Raw genomic sequence first — 14,990 nt, 5'->3', positions numbered from 1 at the left:
AAACACCCTAAGACAGGAGAATGCCTAAAACAGCAAGAATCCACTGTGGTGGAAGAGGAGTGAGCAAGAAGTAAAGTAGGTATGCAGGGGGCTGGATCATGTGGGCTTTGTCGGCCATTTTAAGTATTGTAGCTTTAACTTTGAGATGAGAAGCCATTGGAGAAAAGGTAATAAGGAGGCACTGCAGGCTGTTGAACAGGGAAATGACATAATGGAAAGTGTTTTTAAGATGATTGCTTTCTTAAAGTTCGAAGGAATGGCTTAGTGAGTGTACCATGCACAATCCGGGTATATGGTGAGTCATTCGTTTCACTATTTATTACGTGGCAAAGATGTGCCAAGTGGTATGAGGAGGATCTAAAAACTAGGGTGATAACTAAGAGAACTGCCAAATGAAAGTGAATAAAAATGACATTGGAAGGAAAGAAACTTGGGACATAATGACAGATTATTTATACAGAAATGACACACAAGTTGGAAATTCAATTTAATCAAGGTTTGTGGATCATCCACTGATCCACAAAGGCAAAGTCATGTAATAGCTAGGACTTGGGGAAGGGTAGCCTGATTAGCCACTGTCCTACACTTTTCACACCTGAACTGGATTGCTGAAGCTGAGCCTAGCACTGGGACTGGCTGATCTAACAGATTAACAGGGTTTTTGTTGTTATTTTTTAAGCTTCAGACCTTGTTCTGTCTCCTAGGACCAGGGGCCAAAGCACCTCAACCTGATTAGTACAAAAAGACATATCTGGTTTGGCAGGAGGGCAAAAGAAAGGTCTTAATAAGTGTCTTTGTGGAGCAGTGTTCCAGACTGGCCTTGGACCACCAGTTCCGAAGCAGAGAGTTCTTCTGGTCTGCTTCCACATGTGACTGGAAGGGTCTCCCAGTCTGTCAGTCCATTCTGGAGAAAAGGACCCAAGGCATGGGAAGGGAAAGAAGCAAGCTTAAGGAAAACAACTGGAAAAAAAGAATTTGAAAATTGCCTGCCACCAGACTGCAAGGTCTGAGAAGCAGATGCAAATGCAATGCAAATGATATGTAAATAGCTCTGTGGCCTTCTAAAGGGTTTTATACAACTGGAAGGGCCCTTGGGAAACTGCTAGCAGATAACAGTGACTCAGAAGCAGAGTGAACTATTTCAAGACAACTTTGTCACACCAGACCTTTGCTGCCCTGCTAGCACACTGCACATTCTTTAGTAATCTTTTTATTCTCACTTGAATCAACCTCGACTGCTATAAATTAAAAAAAAAAGAAGTTTGCTTCTGTAGAGGTTATCTAAATTAATTACACTTTAAAAAAACACACTGTATACCTTTAATTTTTCTTCAAACGGTTTTCTCACCCAAATAAAGTCAAGTAAAATGTGTCACTTCCTTCCTAGAACAATATGTGGCTTGGGTGGATTATGAATGAAAGTGCCTCTCTTTCAGTGCTAGTTACTATGATCTTTCAGAGTCCCCCATACACACACACACACTCCACAGGAACTGGCACATTCTCTTCTAATATCTACATTCTGTATTCAAAGTGAATATATATATATATATATATATATATATATATATATATATATACACACACACACACACACACACACACACACACACACCCCTCCCCAACTCCCATCCAGCAGCCACTGAACAGCTATTCATCAAGAAAAGCTGCCCTGTCAAGGAAGCTGTGGTCTTGATCATCCTAAGTACACATTTTAAAATGAAAAATGTGCACATTTGACCACAGTGGGGTACATTTTTGCCTACATTTATGTATTTAAAGGGAGGGCTTTCCCATCAAATATGCGTCTAATGAGAGCCATGGGATGTGCTGAATTATATCAAGTAACATAGTAAGCACAGCTGACCTACAACTGGCCATTTATTCTCCGTCACAGACCCAGGGGTTCTGAAACAACTTATCTCCACATCAGTCCCTACTCGGTCCATTACTTTTGTAGTACTCTAACATTCGAAGGGGCCTCAGCTTTTGACAGCAGGGTCAAAGGAAAGGAAATCCCTTCGGTTTTGAGTTTTCAAAATCTCACTTAAAAGGGCCACTGTCAGCCCCCAGGAAGCTGCTGGGCTAAGAGGCACCTGGGGTGAAGCCACGTTCAGCTTAAAATAAGAACAAAATGCAAAGACCTGGAATCTCAACAAACGAGAGGTCAAAAAAGAGGGGGAAAGACGGACAAAAGCAGAAAAGAAACCTCAAGAGGCGGAAGAAATGAAAGCGCCAGACAAAGAGTAACAAAGAGAAATGGAGGGGAACAACCCGAGGCGGTGCTGCGGGAGTCGGGGAGTCCGGGGAAGCGCGGCGGGGCAGGGCCGGGCGGGTGGCGAGCGCCCTCCCACGGCCGGGGCCGCCTCTTACCTCCTGGGCGAGTTTCTGCTTGAGCACCAGCGCAGCACACAGGTAGCCCGCGCGGCCCACGAACAGTTCGTCGGAGCCGCACTCCAGGAAGGAGACCGGCGCGCAGACGGCGCACAGAGCCCGGAACTTGCCCAGCGGCTGCACGTAGTCGGACCGGCCCAGGGCGTGGTACACCAGCGTGGCCACAGCATACACGCCCGCGCCCCCGAGCAGGAAGGCGGCGCGGGTGTCGGCGTCCGGCTCGCCCCACTCCTCGGCGCGGGCGCACGCGTCTATGAGGCGCTTGGCGGAGCGCAAGTAGCGCTCTCGGGCCGCGGCGAAGAGCGGGCTCTGTGAGACGTGGTAGAGCATGTAGGCCACCCCGGCCACGCCGCTGTACAGCCCACCCTGGCATACGCTGGCCCCGGCCGTCGCCCCCCGGGCCTCAGCGCCGCCCCCAAGAGGGGGCAGCTCCTGGAGGATGCGCTCGATGGTGGCGGTGACCAAGGGCGCCACCGCCTCCTCGCACTGGCCCGCCAGCAGGCTGCCCTGGTAGTCATCGAAGCGGTTAGCGAAGCAGCGCTTGGTGTCCATGCTGTTGCCCGTGCCCCCCAATATCGAGCTGGGGACCGCTTGAGGGCGCGCCCTGCAGCCCCGCGCACAACCTCCGGTTCTCTGAGGCACTCGGATGGCGATGTATGCGGCGGGGACGGAGCAAGAGGGTGAGACGGGAGGTGACAAGAGGAGGCGGGCGCAAAGAAGAAGCACGGAGCGGATGGCCAAGTGGGGCACCGGGCTGCCGCGAGGCTCCCGAGTGGCCCGGGCGAGCGCGGGGGATGCGCGTCGTGCGCCCCCCTCCCAGAGGCCGCGCCCTTGCCAAACCCGCCCCCTCCTACGCCGCCGCAGCTCGGCCGCCTCTCCAAGGGGCCGAGGTGATCTCCGACAGGACCCACGCGGGGCCCGCGCCACTCCTCCCGCTCCGCCCTCGGCTCCTCCCCTCCCGGCGGAAGGCCAGGGACGTGCGGGACAACGACCCGGAACGCTGAGACTGGGCATTAGCACACCTGGTAGCGGAGACGACGACATCGAGTCCCTTATATACTCAAAAGTGTGCTCCTCAGGTCAGCGGCATCAGCATCACCTGGGAGCATATTAAAAACGCAACACCCCAGACTTCACCCCAGACCTATTAAATCAAAATCTGAATATTTAGCAAGATCTGTAGGTGACTCGCATGCACATTAAAGTTTAAGAAGCCTGTGAACTAAAGTACGGCAGAGTTGGGAGGGGACTGGGAGCCCTCCCCTAAGCTTGTTTTTCATCTTGATCACTATGGAGTTCTCACTCTGAATGTTTCAATTCCAAAGACTGGTGGGGTCTGAGTACATCTTGTTTCATGCGTTAAAAGGTAAAATGTCCCATAGGGAAACTTTTTTTCTTGTCTTTGATTGCCGAGCGTTGTTGATTTGTTTTGTTTTTGAAGTATACAGGAGTAAAAAAGAACCACATCTGGTGAAGACAAGGGAATGAGGTCTCCCCTGTCCCCCTGCGAATATAGTAAGAGGCCACTAAACAGGGAGTCATTAACTAGTTAATACAAGGACAAATGCTGACTGAGAATTTAATTAGGCCTTTGATCATTCTGCTGTTTCCTCTTTCCCTCCTTTATTTTCTCTGTTCCCTTCTGTTTTCCTTCCACAGGCATTATTGAGGGTCTCTTCTGTGTCCTGGAACCTGGAAATAGATGGATGAGTAACATAGACTTGGTCCTAGGCCCCTTGGAGCTTACAGTTGTGTGGGAAAGACAGAAAATGAACAATTACACAAACTAGTTGCTTTTCTTGTGTTCAGCTCTTCTAAAACAGTTTCCCAAAGTGTTGACTCTTGAAAGCTAACGAGGTCACATCTTTGGGGGTGGGGGTTGTATTTTGATAGAGATTGTTCAAGACACATTAGAATAAATGACTCAGAAAGGTTTCTGGCACTTTGTGTGTGTGTGTGGGGGGGGGGGCAGCTACTTCCTTTACTTGAAAGGCCAATTTTGTTTGGAAGCATTAATTGTCACGATGAACTCATTATGATTAAATAATTTGCCCCTCTATCCTTGCTGGTGAAGGACCTCAGTTTGCCAGAATTATTGCCAGGACAATCATATTCACATCCAGGGACAGTATGGCCATCATCTTCCTATAATGCTACCAAAATGGGTATACTTTTACTAATAATTAAAATAATAATAAAGCTAAGTCCACTTTACCCAGGAAGCTTGATAAGTTAAAGGAAGAAAGGGCATCAAAGGAGCAAAAGGAATGTTTAGCCTTGAGGCTTTCTTCCTAATCCCACAATTGTAATAGACTTTAGGAATGACAAATGTCCCCTCAGACATAGAGACAAAATACAGGCCTTCACAAGGAGGAAATGAAACTACCTCTCCCTGTCAGGAATCCAGAGGCAATACTGTTAATTCTGACTCTGATTATCTTTCCACACATCCCAGCCCAGGGGTGCCACTAGCAGCAATGCCAGGAATCTATAGTAGCTGATTTCAGAATAGTACTGGGAGCATGTCACCAAGAGAAGGAGATCTGCTTTTTCCCAGTTGTGGCAGTTTTCTATTGGCCCCAAATGATTCATAACAAACAACCACAAAAATCTTCTAAGGTCTAACAATAAGTTTATTGTTCAGGTATCTGGAATCTCGGCTGGACTCATTTATGCATCTGGATGTAGGCTGGCTCTTGCTTGGGGATACTGATCTAGCTGGGCTCTGATCCACATGTCCCTTGTCCTCCAGTAGGCCCACCCCATCATGCTTGCATGGCGATGGCAAAGGGGCAAGAGCAAAAGCAGAAATGTGCAAGACTTCTTAGCTTTTAGTCTAAAACTGACATACTCTTTTCTGTCTTATTCTATTGGTACATCATGTAAGGAAACAAGATTTCATTATGAATTCCAAAGTAATGTGATAAAGGTGTGAATACAGGGCAGGAGCTCCTAGAGATTTCTTTTGTATGCCATCAAAAAGATGCCATCAAGAAGAACTAGGGTCATAAGAAGAATATAAAACAAATGATTTGAACACTGGGTGCAGTAGCACATGCCTGTAATCCCAGTGGCTTGGAAGGCTGAGGCAGGAGGATCAAGAGTTCAAAGCCAGCCTCAGCAACTTAGCTAGGCCCTAAGCAACTCGGCTCTCTACATAAAATACAAAAAAGGGCTGGGGATATGGCTTAGTGGCTAAGCACCCCTGAGTTCAATCCCTGGTAACAAAAAACCCCAAATGATTTGGGAGAAGCAAGAGGTTAATGATATCTAAGAGCCTTCTTGAATTCACAGGACAAATGAACTCTTAGCCTATAGAATGCTTTCCCAAAGACCTCACTTCTTTGCTGCAGAATCACCTGGCAGAACTCCAGCCCAAAACTTCCTCTAGGGTAGAACAAGCTATTTAAACCACACAAAGTCCCACTGCTAATTGTCATTGACTTAATTTGCAAGCAGTGTTATTTTAATATCATTATTCCATTAGAAGACACTGTCTATGAAGGTAGGACTTTTTTGTTACATTTACTTACTGATATGCACCAAGAGCCTAAAATAGTCCCTGACTATTTTATTACTAATGCATGTACCTATCACTAAAAGTCTGTGAAACAAACGAATTACCCTAAGAATGCTATTGTTGCCTGGCAGGTGCACATCTGTAATCCTAGCAACTTTGGAGGTTAAGACAGGAGGATGGCAGGTTCAAGGCCAGCCTGGGCAACTTAGCAAGACCCTGTTACAAAATTTAAAAAATTAAAAACAAAAGGATTGGGGGTATAGCTCAGTGGTGAAGCACCCCAGGGCTCAATTCCCAATAACCCCTACACACACACACACACACACACACACACACACACACACACACATAGTGTTACTATTAAGGTACCCTGAAGCATAGACTACATAGTGAGGCCTTTATTGAAACCTTAACCTGCCTTGTTTAACCTCCTGCAGTGCTCTTGGATCCTATTGCTCTTATAGATGCAAAAATGTAAACATTCATAGTTTCTGCCTCCCAAATTTGTTTCTCCATGAGATTTGGTGACCTCTATACTTTACCTTGAATTCAGTGACTTCACACATTCTATTTTTACTAACTAAGCCTGTGTGACAGATATTTCCAAATATGGCCACAACAATTTCTCCTATGCCACATGCTCCTCTGCAATCGATGTGACCTTGACGTTCCTGTCATCAGGAGGAAGGTACATATCACCTCCTCTTGATTTTGGGTAGGCTTGTAACTCATTTGTAACCAATAGACTGTGATGAAAATGTCACTGCAAGACAGCCAAGGCTAAGTCATAAAAGGTGATGCAGCTTCTATCTTACATGCTGGAGTACTCACATTTGGAGGCTTGAGCTGCTTTGTAAGAATCTGATTACCCTAACGCTGCCATATTGTGAGGAAGCCCAGACCAAATGAAGAGGCCATTTAAAAGTGCTTGAGTCAACAGCCCAGCTGACAGCATAAACTGATAGCCTTGTGAAGAGCCACCCTGGATATCCAGCCAGGTGGAAACTTCAGATAACTGCAGCTCCAAGTGAGAACCACTATCTCAAGCCCTTACAGAATTTCTGACTCACAAAATTATGAGCAAAAATAAACTGTTACTTTCGGTTTAGGATTTAGGTTTAGGATTAGTTTTAGGATAATTTGGTATGCAGCAATGGTAACTGAAATATCCTGCTAGCTTCCTATTATTCAATGACATAGAAGTCCTTTCTAATCAACAGTGTCCACTCAATGGGGTAATAAGCAGTTGAAAAGAGAAGTATTTCTGAAGAATCTAGAAAATAAGAAGTACACATACACCTAGAAAGTTGTGTCCCAAAAGAATAATTCTAGTTGAATTTTTTTAGAAGTAGCAATGACCTAACAAGAAATGTGCAACCTATACAAAATCTTGCCAAGGCCATTTATTTTACCCTTATCTGCAAGATTTGTCCTGATATTCACAGAATTTCTAGCAGCATTTGCTGACAGGCAGCTCCCAACACATGGTTTCTGTGATCTTGCTGAATTGCTCAGTTCCTAGTTCTTCTCAGTATTTCCTTATTATGCAGATTATGTAAAACTATGGATGGAAAATAGTTTTAGTGGTTTCATCAAGTAAATCACATACAAATTATGCAAAACTATCCAAGAAAGAGAGTATTAAAATCAAAGTGTTCCTTTCATGCAAATTATTACTATCTAATGGTGAATATGAAAAAATATCAGTAGTATCCTAACTATCAAATCTCACCCTAGAGGTTTAATACATTTTATTGGATAAACCACCTTAAAATGCCTTCAGAAAGTTTCCCAAAGTTATTCTTTAGGGATGCATCCTGGAAATGGTTGAAATAACTGAGTTGCTGTCTGTCCAGTTCTTATAGCATATCTTCTGTGGAGATGCATCCCTGATAAACAAACTAATTGAAGACTTATCTCTTTATACTCTACTCCCTACAGGCTCTTCTCAAAACAGCAGCCAGATCCTATTTTTTGTATGCATGCACCAAATCAGATCCTATTTTTTGATGTCAATATTTCACATATCCCTCAAAGGAAGGTACAGAGTTCTTAGGATGTCCTGCTAGGCCTGCTGACATCTGGCCCTTATTACTTCTATAACCTCTCCTCCTATTCCTCTTGCTTTTGCTATTTCATCTCCAGCCATAATGACCACTGTTCATGTTCCTCAAACATACTAGTCATAGTTTAACTCAGAGTTCCTTTACAGTTTCCTCTTCTTGGATTATTCTTCAAAAGGTGTATTCATGGCTGTGTCTTAACATCTCTCAGTGTGGTTTTCCCCAACTTCTTATTTTAAATGACAATCCCTCCCCAATTGTTAGTATCTAACAATTATATATTTTACTTATTTATTTTTTTTACCTGTATCCATTCACTAGAATGTAATCCCCATGAGGACAGGAATTTTTTGTCTGTGTTTTTTCCTGCATCCCCCATATCTAGATCAATGCCTGACATACAATTTGTGCCCAATAGATATTTCTGGATCTCTGTGACCATAATGTCAAAATCTATTCATTGACATCTGAACTTTATTATCTGTTTTCTTGACCAGTTTCTTGATTGTACTCTTCTGACACAAGCAGCCATAAAAATGTGCATTTTAAACATAGGATTTGATTCTTTTTCTTGTCTTTTTTCCTCTAGCTCATGTATTATGAACTTTAAGCATTTTGTTAGACATTATAGGTCAATCATAACCACCATTACATAATGTAATCACAAAATTAAAAATCAGATGCAATAAGCAAGCAAACTGGCACTCACTGTTCTACCTGAAGGAGGGACAGCCCAGTTTGACTGGTCATATTGGCCAAGAGCAAGTAATAGTATACACTCTAGCTTAGCAGATATGAGAAAAATGTCAATTATACCTTTCGGTCCTACAATGTATGTGTATGGGTGTGTGATTTGAATGTACTATGATAGTACATTGCTATATAGGATACTGCTGAAACATGTATTCCTCCATTTAAACTTGATGAATCTGAGTAAAGTACAATAAATTGGCAAGTAGGGATGTAGGTGTTCCTTTAATTAAATTCTTTAATTTAAAAATTATAACAGCTTTCTACATGTAGTCATTTCTAAGGTTTACTCCAGTATTCAGGATGTTAGAAGGAAAGGAGTGATTAAGAATCTCTATGGTGATATAGTTCAACAGCTGTTAAATAATAACCTAGTAATGATAATGTGTGAACACACCTGCCTTTTGTCTTGTGGTAAGCCAATATTTCCACTTCTACATCTGTGGTTCTCAGTGTTATAAAAAGTTCCAATGCCAAAAATACAAGTAGAATTTATTCTCTGATATAGTCCATTTCTAGAACATGTGAATGAATGCAAGAGGTGGTAGTTAAAAGAACACATATGTCCCAAATAACTGATATTGTTTATGATTCTGGAATACCCATGTCCACACTTCTCCAGCTGTTTTCAATATGACACAACTTCTCAAAATGACTCAGAATTCCCATGAGATAAAATAAGGGATAATATTCAGAAAGAACCTGGGTCTCAGTCCATAATCTAAAAGGCAATCCATTACCAGTGATCAAACAGAGCTAACTGCTTTAGACTGGCAAGGATTCGCAGAATCATGAAGCTAGAAGGATCCAAGAGATTATCAATTTAAGCCTTTCCTTTAACAATGAGGAAATGAAGCCTACGGTGGTCATACTAGAGGGAATCACTGAATGAATATAATAAGGAGAGTCACAGAATCATATCTGTGCTTTAGAAAGATTGTTTTCTTCAAAAATTGAAAGCTATATTTGAATGGAGGCAGATTTGTCAGGTGTAAGTAGAATAATCAAGAAATGAGGAAACCTCAACTAGGGCAATACCAAGAAAGGTGGAGATACTTAGAAAGAGCCAAGAGATACTAAACAGGAAGGATATATAGGGTTTGATGGCCAACTAGATATGGGTATAACAGAGGAAAAGAGTCAAAGGTTACATCTGCTTTCTGCTCTGGACAATTGGGCCAATGGAGGTATATCCACCAAGGCAAAAAATACAGGCAGAGGGATAGATATGGGGCACAAAGGAAAGGACAACAGCTAATTCGGTTTTGAAACTTGAGTGTGACATTACAGTCGTTTTCCCCCAGGCATATAAACTATTTGTTATAAGAGAAGGCCTACAGACTCCTTTCTTCTTGGACATACCCACCGTATGGTCACAGCACTTAGTGGTTTTGACATGCTGGCCTTGGACACAGAAGCCCCAGGAATGGTACAGCACCCATGGGCCCCAATCTTCAGTTGCTCCAGGCCTTTGAGTAGATTGTTGTCTAGACCACTGGCCAGAACCTTGCTGGATATTCCATCCTTTACGTCCTACAGTCTGTTCAAGAACCAGTCTGGGGGCTGGGGATGTGGCTCAAGCGGTAGTGCGCTTGCCTGGCATGCGCGGGGCGCTGGGTTCGATCCTTAGCACCACATAAAAATAAAATAAAGATGTTGTGTCCACCGAAAACTAAAAAATAAATATTAAAAAAATTCTCTCTCTCTCTCTCTTAAAAAAAAAAAAAAGAACCAGTCTGGAATCTTGTACTGACATGTATTCTGCATAATGGTGATCACACATTCAACCTTGTCCTCGGTGAGTCCTCCAGCCCTCTTGGTGAGGTCAATATCTGTTTTACTCAACATCACATGAGCATATCTTTGCCTCATACCCTTAATGGCAGAGATAGCAAAGAATATTTTCTACTGCCCATTGATGTTAGTGTTGAGTACTTGGAAAATATGCTTGAACTTTTTAGGGATCACTAGAAACATGGTGGCAGCAGCAATGGCAGCATATAGACCTCTTGTGGAAGCAATTTTACAATCTTATGACAGAAAAAGATATAGATATATCATTTTAAATAAATATGCCTATATGTATACATACACATAGGCATAATTTCAACACATATGTCCCGAAGATAAAACAAAAATGCAGTAAGATTGACTATGAAAGGCTGGCAGAGATGAGCTTTGGAAATGGCTCACTCTAAGGATAGAAAGGGGAAAGGCAGGCTAGACTTCAGAATGAGGAAGTTTGCCTACCCAGATTGCATTCCCTTTTCCTAAGAGCAATAGCTTGAGTTTCCTTCGAGAAACACTATCTCCCAATCCAAGAACATATGGTCTGAAAGGAGCTAAACCACTCCATTGTGCCCAAGGATAGGCATGAATCCTAGGTTTGCCCAAGGAGAAGTAATCCTGAGCTTCTTTGGCTAGACACATTGGGAAAGATTGTTAAAGTAATAGGACTAAACGTGCAACTACTGGTAGCCATCCTATGACTGCAAGGAGAAAGCATTCTGAGAAAGCCACACAAAGGAAAGCTGAACTGGGTAACAACAATAGATGACAAAAAGTGTGACCTGATAACATTGTTAGAATGCCTGCACCTGACCTTACTTGAAGGCCTTTTAAACTAAAAGACCCGGTATATTCCTCCTTTTTGCTTCAGTGGGTAGCTATCACTTGCAAAATAAAGAGCTCTATATTTATTCAGGTTTTTGTCAGTTTGAAGCAGTTTGCTGTGATTTGTTTGGGGAAGTTAGGTAGCTATGGAGGAAAGCCAGAAAAATGTCTGAATTTGCTGAAGTCAAGTTTGAGAACAGAGAATCTCTATAAGCTTCTGGGCAATGAATAAGTGAAGGTATTGAAATGACACCTGATGTCAAATCCTGCTCCATCAAGCCCAGCTGTTTGACCTTGGGAAAGTTATCTAATCTTCCTAATTTAGGTTCTCTCATCTGTAAATTGGCAATGATAACGGAATCTTTCTCAAAGAATGGTTAGGATAATGACTACAAATGATTTAACTTGGTGTCTAGTTTGAATAAATGTCAACATTTGTCCAAAATCCTTATTAGTCTGCATAAAGTTGCTTTAAGAAATGGATTATCACAGCTCTCTCACCCCCTAACCTCTTGCATCTTTGTAAGTTGGTTCTCCTTAGAAAAGTCATGGGGTTTTTGCTTTTTGTTTGTTTTGCTTATTCTTTCTCAATGATTCTTAAATGTGTTCCATTTATAAGCCTACAGATTTTTTTCTTTTTCTTTTTTTTTTTTAGTGTGACAAATTCTACTTCTAAGGTGAAAAAAGAAACCATGCTGGGTTTTTCAGCTTTTATGTGATTGCTGGTAATAAAGATTCAAGTTGACAAATTTTGTTGCTGATGCATGAGACAGAATAAAATTAATCTTTTTCAAGGCTATCTGGTTCTGCAGCAGTAAAAGTAGACAGGAAGGTAAAAACATATGACAGAAAGCTATGTGGGTGAGCAGATCTGTAAAGAGAGGATAAGCAGACGAGACATGAGGGAGGACTCTTGACTCAGTCATTTTCAGTCTTTTAAGTACTTTGGAAACTTTCCAGTTTCTCCTTGCTTTACCAAACTTTCCCAATTTTGAAAAAAACAAAATCCTAAAAAATATCTTATGGTTTTCAATTATTTGAGCTACTTCTAGAAAAACTGAGAGAAACTTGGTTCATTATTAGCTAGAAGTTGTAAAAGCTAAACTTAGTTTAAAAAGTAAAAATTGAGGGCTGGCGTTGTGGCTCAGTGGTAGAGCGCGCGCCTTGCCTGTGTGAGGCACTGGGTTCAATCCTCAGCACCACATAAAAATAAATAAAGGTGTTGTGTCCATCTACAACTAAAAAAAAAATTTTTTTTTAAAGTAACAATTGAGGGCTGGGGTTGTGGCTCAGTGGTGGAGTGCTTGCCTCGCACGTGTGAGGTCCTGGGTTCAATCCTCAGTACCACATAAAAATAAATAAATAAAAATATTGTGTTCATCTGCAACTAAAATATATATTTAAAAAAAGAAAGAAAGAAAAGTAAAAACTGAGCTGGATGCAGTGGTACACACCTGTAATCCCAATGGCTCAGGAGGCTGAGGCAGGAGGATCAGAGTTCAAAGCCAGCCTTAGCAACTGTGAGGCTCTAAGCAACTCAGTGAGACCCCATATGGGGATATGGCTGGGGATATGGCTCAGTCATTGAATGCCCCTGAATTCAATCCCTGGTACCGCCCCCCACCCAAAAAAGGTAAAAATTGAGTTTCTTCAGCTTCTAATTATATTTTCTCTTTCAATTAAAATGTTCCAGAAAACTGCTGAGCATGGTGTTCATCTACAACTAAAAATATATATTAAAAAAAAAGAAAGAAAAGAAAAATTAAGCTGAGTACAGTGGTACACACCTGTAATCCCAATAACTCAGGAGGCTGAGGCAGGAGGATCACAAATTCAAAGCTAGCCTCAGCAACTTAGCGAGACCTGCCTCAAAATAAAAAATAAAAAGGGCTGGGGGATGTGGCTCAGTGATTAAGCATTCCTGGGTTCAATCCCGGTACCAGAAAAAAAAGTTCTAGAAATGTCATTATCTTTCTATTAACATATAGGTGGCTGGCTTATATTTACTTGAAATTCACAATTAGAACCTCCACAGAGCTGAATCTCCAGACTACCACTGTAAGTAGTGGTTTATTTGGATAGTGACTTTTAGCCCCCTCCCTTTTGGGGAGTCAAGAATGTCAGGTCAGGCACTGAGGGAACCACCTGTCAATCAAGGATCTCTTGGCCAATCCTGGATCTTAGCCAGCCTAGTCCCCCCCCCCCCAGCCCTAATAGGATGAGGGACTCTAAAAACCCCTTTTCCTGTCCCAAGCTTCCCTTCATGCCCTAAACCCAGTAAAAATTCCAGTCTGTTGGAGCCCCTTGCACTTCTCTTAGACCCACTCTGCTAGTCTGAGAGTTCCTCTGGGGAGCGAAATCTCCATAAAGCCTCCTTCAGCGACCTTTTAAAATTTGCCTCCTTTTGGTCACCACTGCCTGACCTTACAAAGAATGTTGTACATTTGGATTTGAGTTTTGTGTGACACATATGAAATTGGAATTCAAAAATATAGTACTAGTAGATGCAGAGGATCTATGTAGGTAAGTACATGTAAGTGATGAGTATAAAAGCATTTAAAAAATGAATGGGCCTTCTAAAAATGGGAGCCTGGAGATAAGTCAATGAAATAGAACATAATGACAGTCTAATAGGCTGCTGCTGCCAGATAAATGTCATGGAAAAGTGGACATATTTATCTCGTCTCAATATTTATTTTTAAATCTGTAGTCTATTATCTCTTCTAATGGCTTTATTTCATTTACTCAATGACTAAATATAAATAAAATGAGACCATTTATTTAGTACAAGATAACTATGGTTTCTGATACAGGCTAAGTATCTAGCCCAAAGAAAGATACAGGGTTTGAGGTTAGCCCAAGAGCTAACACACCTAGACATCTCCTCTGTTCTTCCTAATTAACCAAAGTAGCATGAAACCAATTGTTTTGCTATGGTTAAAAATAAAAATAAATCAAGAGGAGGTGCTGGGGTTGTGGCTCAGCAGTAGAACGCTCACCTAGCATGTGTGAGGCCCTGGGTTCGATCCTCAGCACCACATAAAAAATGAATAACTAAAATAAAGGTATTGTGTCCAACTACAACTAAATATATATATATATATATATATATATATATATATGAATTTGCTTTCTTGGGAAACATATTTGTATACATTCCCATTATTTAAAAAAATTTCTTGTTTCTCATAAAATATTTGAGAGAAGAAAACTACATTGAATCCTGAGATTTATATACCTTAAATTTGTAAAGTCTTAATTTCTCTTGGGCTGGGGTTGTGGCTCAGTGATACAGTGCTCGACTTGCATGCATGAAGCACTGGGTTCGATCCTCAGCACCACATAAAAATGAAATAAAAATATTGTGTGTCCACCTACAACTAAAAAATAAAAAAAAATATATTAAAAAAATGTTTTGGGCTGGGGTTTGGCTCAGTGGTAGAGTGCTTGCCTCTCAAGCATGAGGCCCTGGGTTCGATCCTCAGCACCATATAAAAATGAACAAATAAAAATAAAAGATATTTAAAAACGTTTTAATTTCTCATCTAATATCATCTTCCACCCAAAGCAGGCATCTATCTCTTTTTATCCATTAGGGTAAGGTTGAGTCACATAAAAATAAATACACATTAAAAAATCTAAGCACAGTA

At 41.8% G+C, this 14,990-nt stretch overlaps 1 protein-coding gene and 1 pseudogene across 1 annotated transcript in view; both read right to left on the bottom strand.

The window, feature by feature from the left end:
• The window catches only part of Lancl3 (LanC like family member 3), a 108,250-nt gene extending 105,304 nt beyond the window's left edge, over positions 1-2,946 (bottom strand). Inside the window, exon 1 of the mRNA XM_027927440.2 lies at positions 2,374-2,946. Within this exon, the coding sequence (XP_027783241.1) occupies positions 2,374-2,946 (573 nt within the window). The remainder of the gene's footprint in view (positions 1-2,373) is intronic.
• A 4,152-nt stretch (positions 2,947-7,098) lies between these two features.
• LOC114086037 (small ribosomal subunit protein uS13-like) lies at positions 7,099-10,704 on the bottom strand (annotated as a pseudogene).
• Between the last annotated feature and the right edge of the window lie 4,286 nt (positions 10,705-14,990).

The sequence above is a fragment of the Marmota flaviventris genome, chromosome X (genome assembly GCF_047511675.1).
Source record: "Marmota flaviventris isolate mMarFla1 chromosome X, mMarFla1.hap1, whole genome shotgun sequence".
Taxonomy (NCBI): domain Eukaryota; kingdom Metazoa; phylum Chordata; class Mammalia; order Rodentia; family Sciuridae; genus Marmota; species Marmota flaviventris.
The sequence above is the reverse complement of the archived record's forward strand: the minus strand, read 5'-3'. Positions and strand labels throughout refer to the sequence as shown.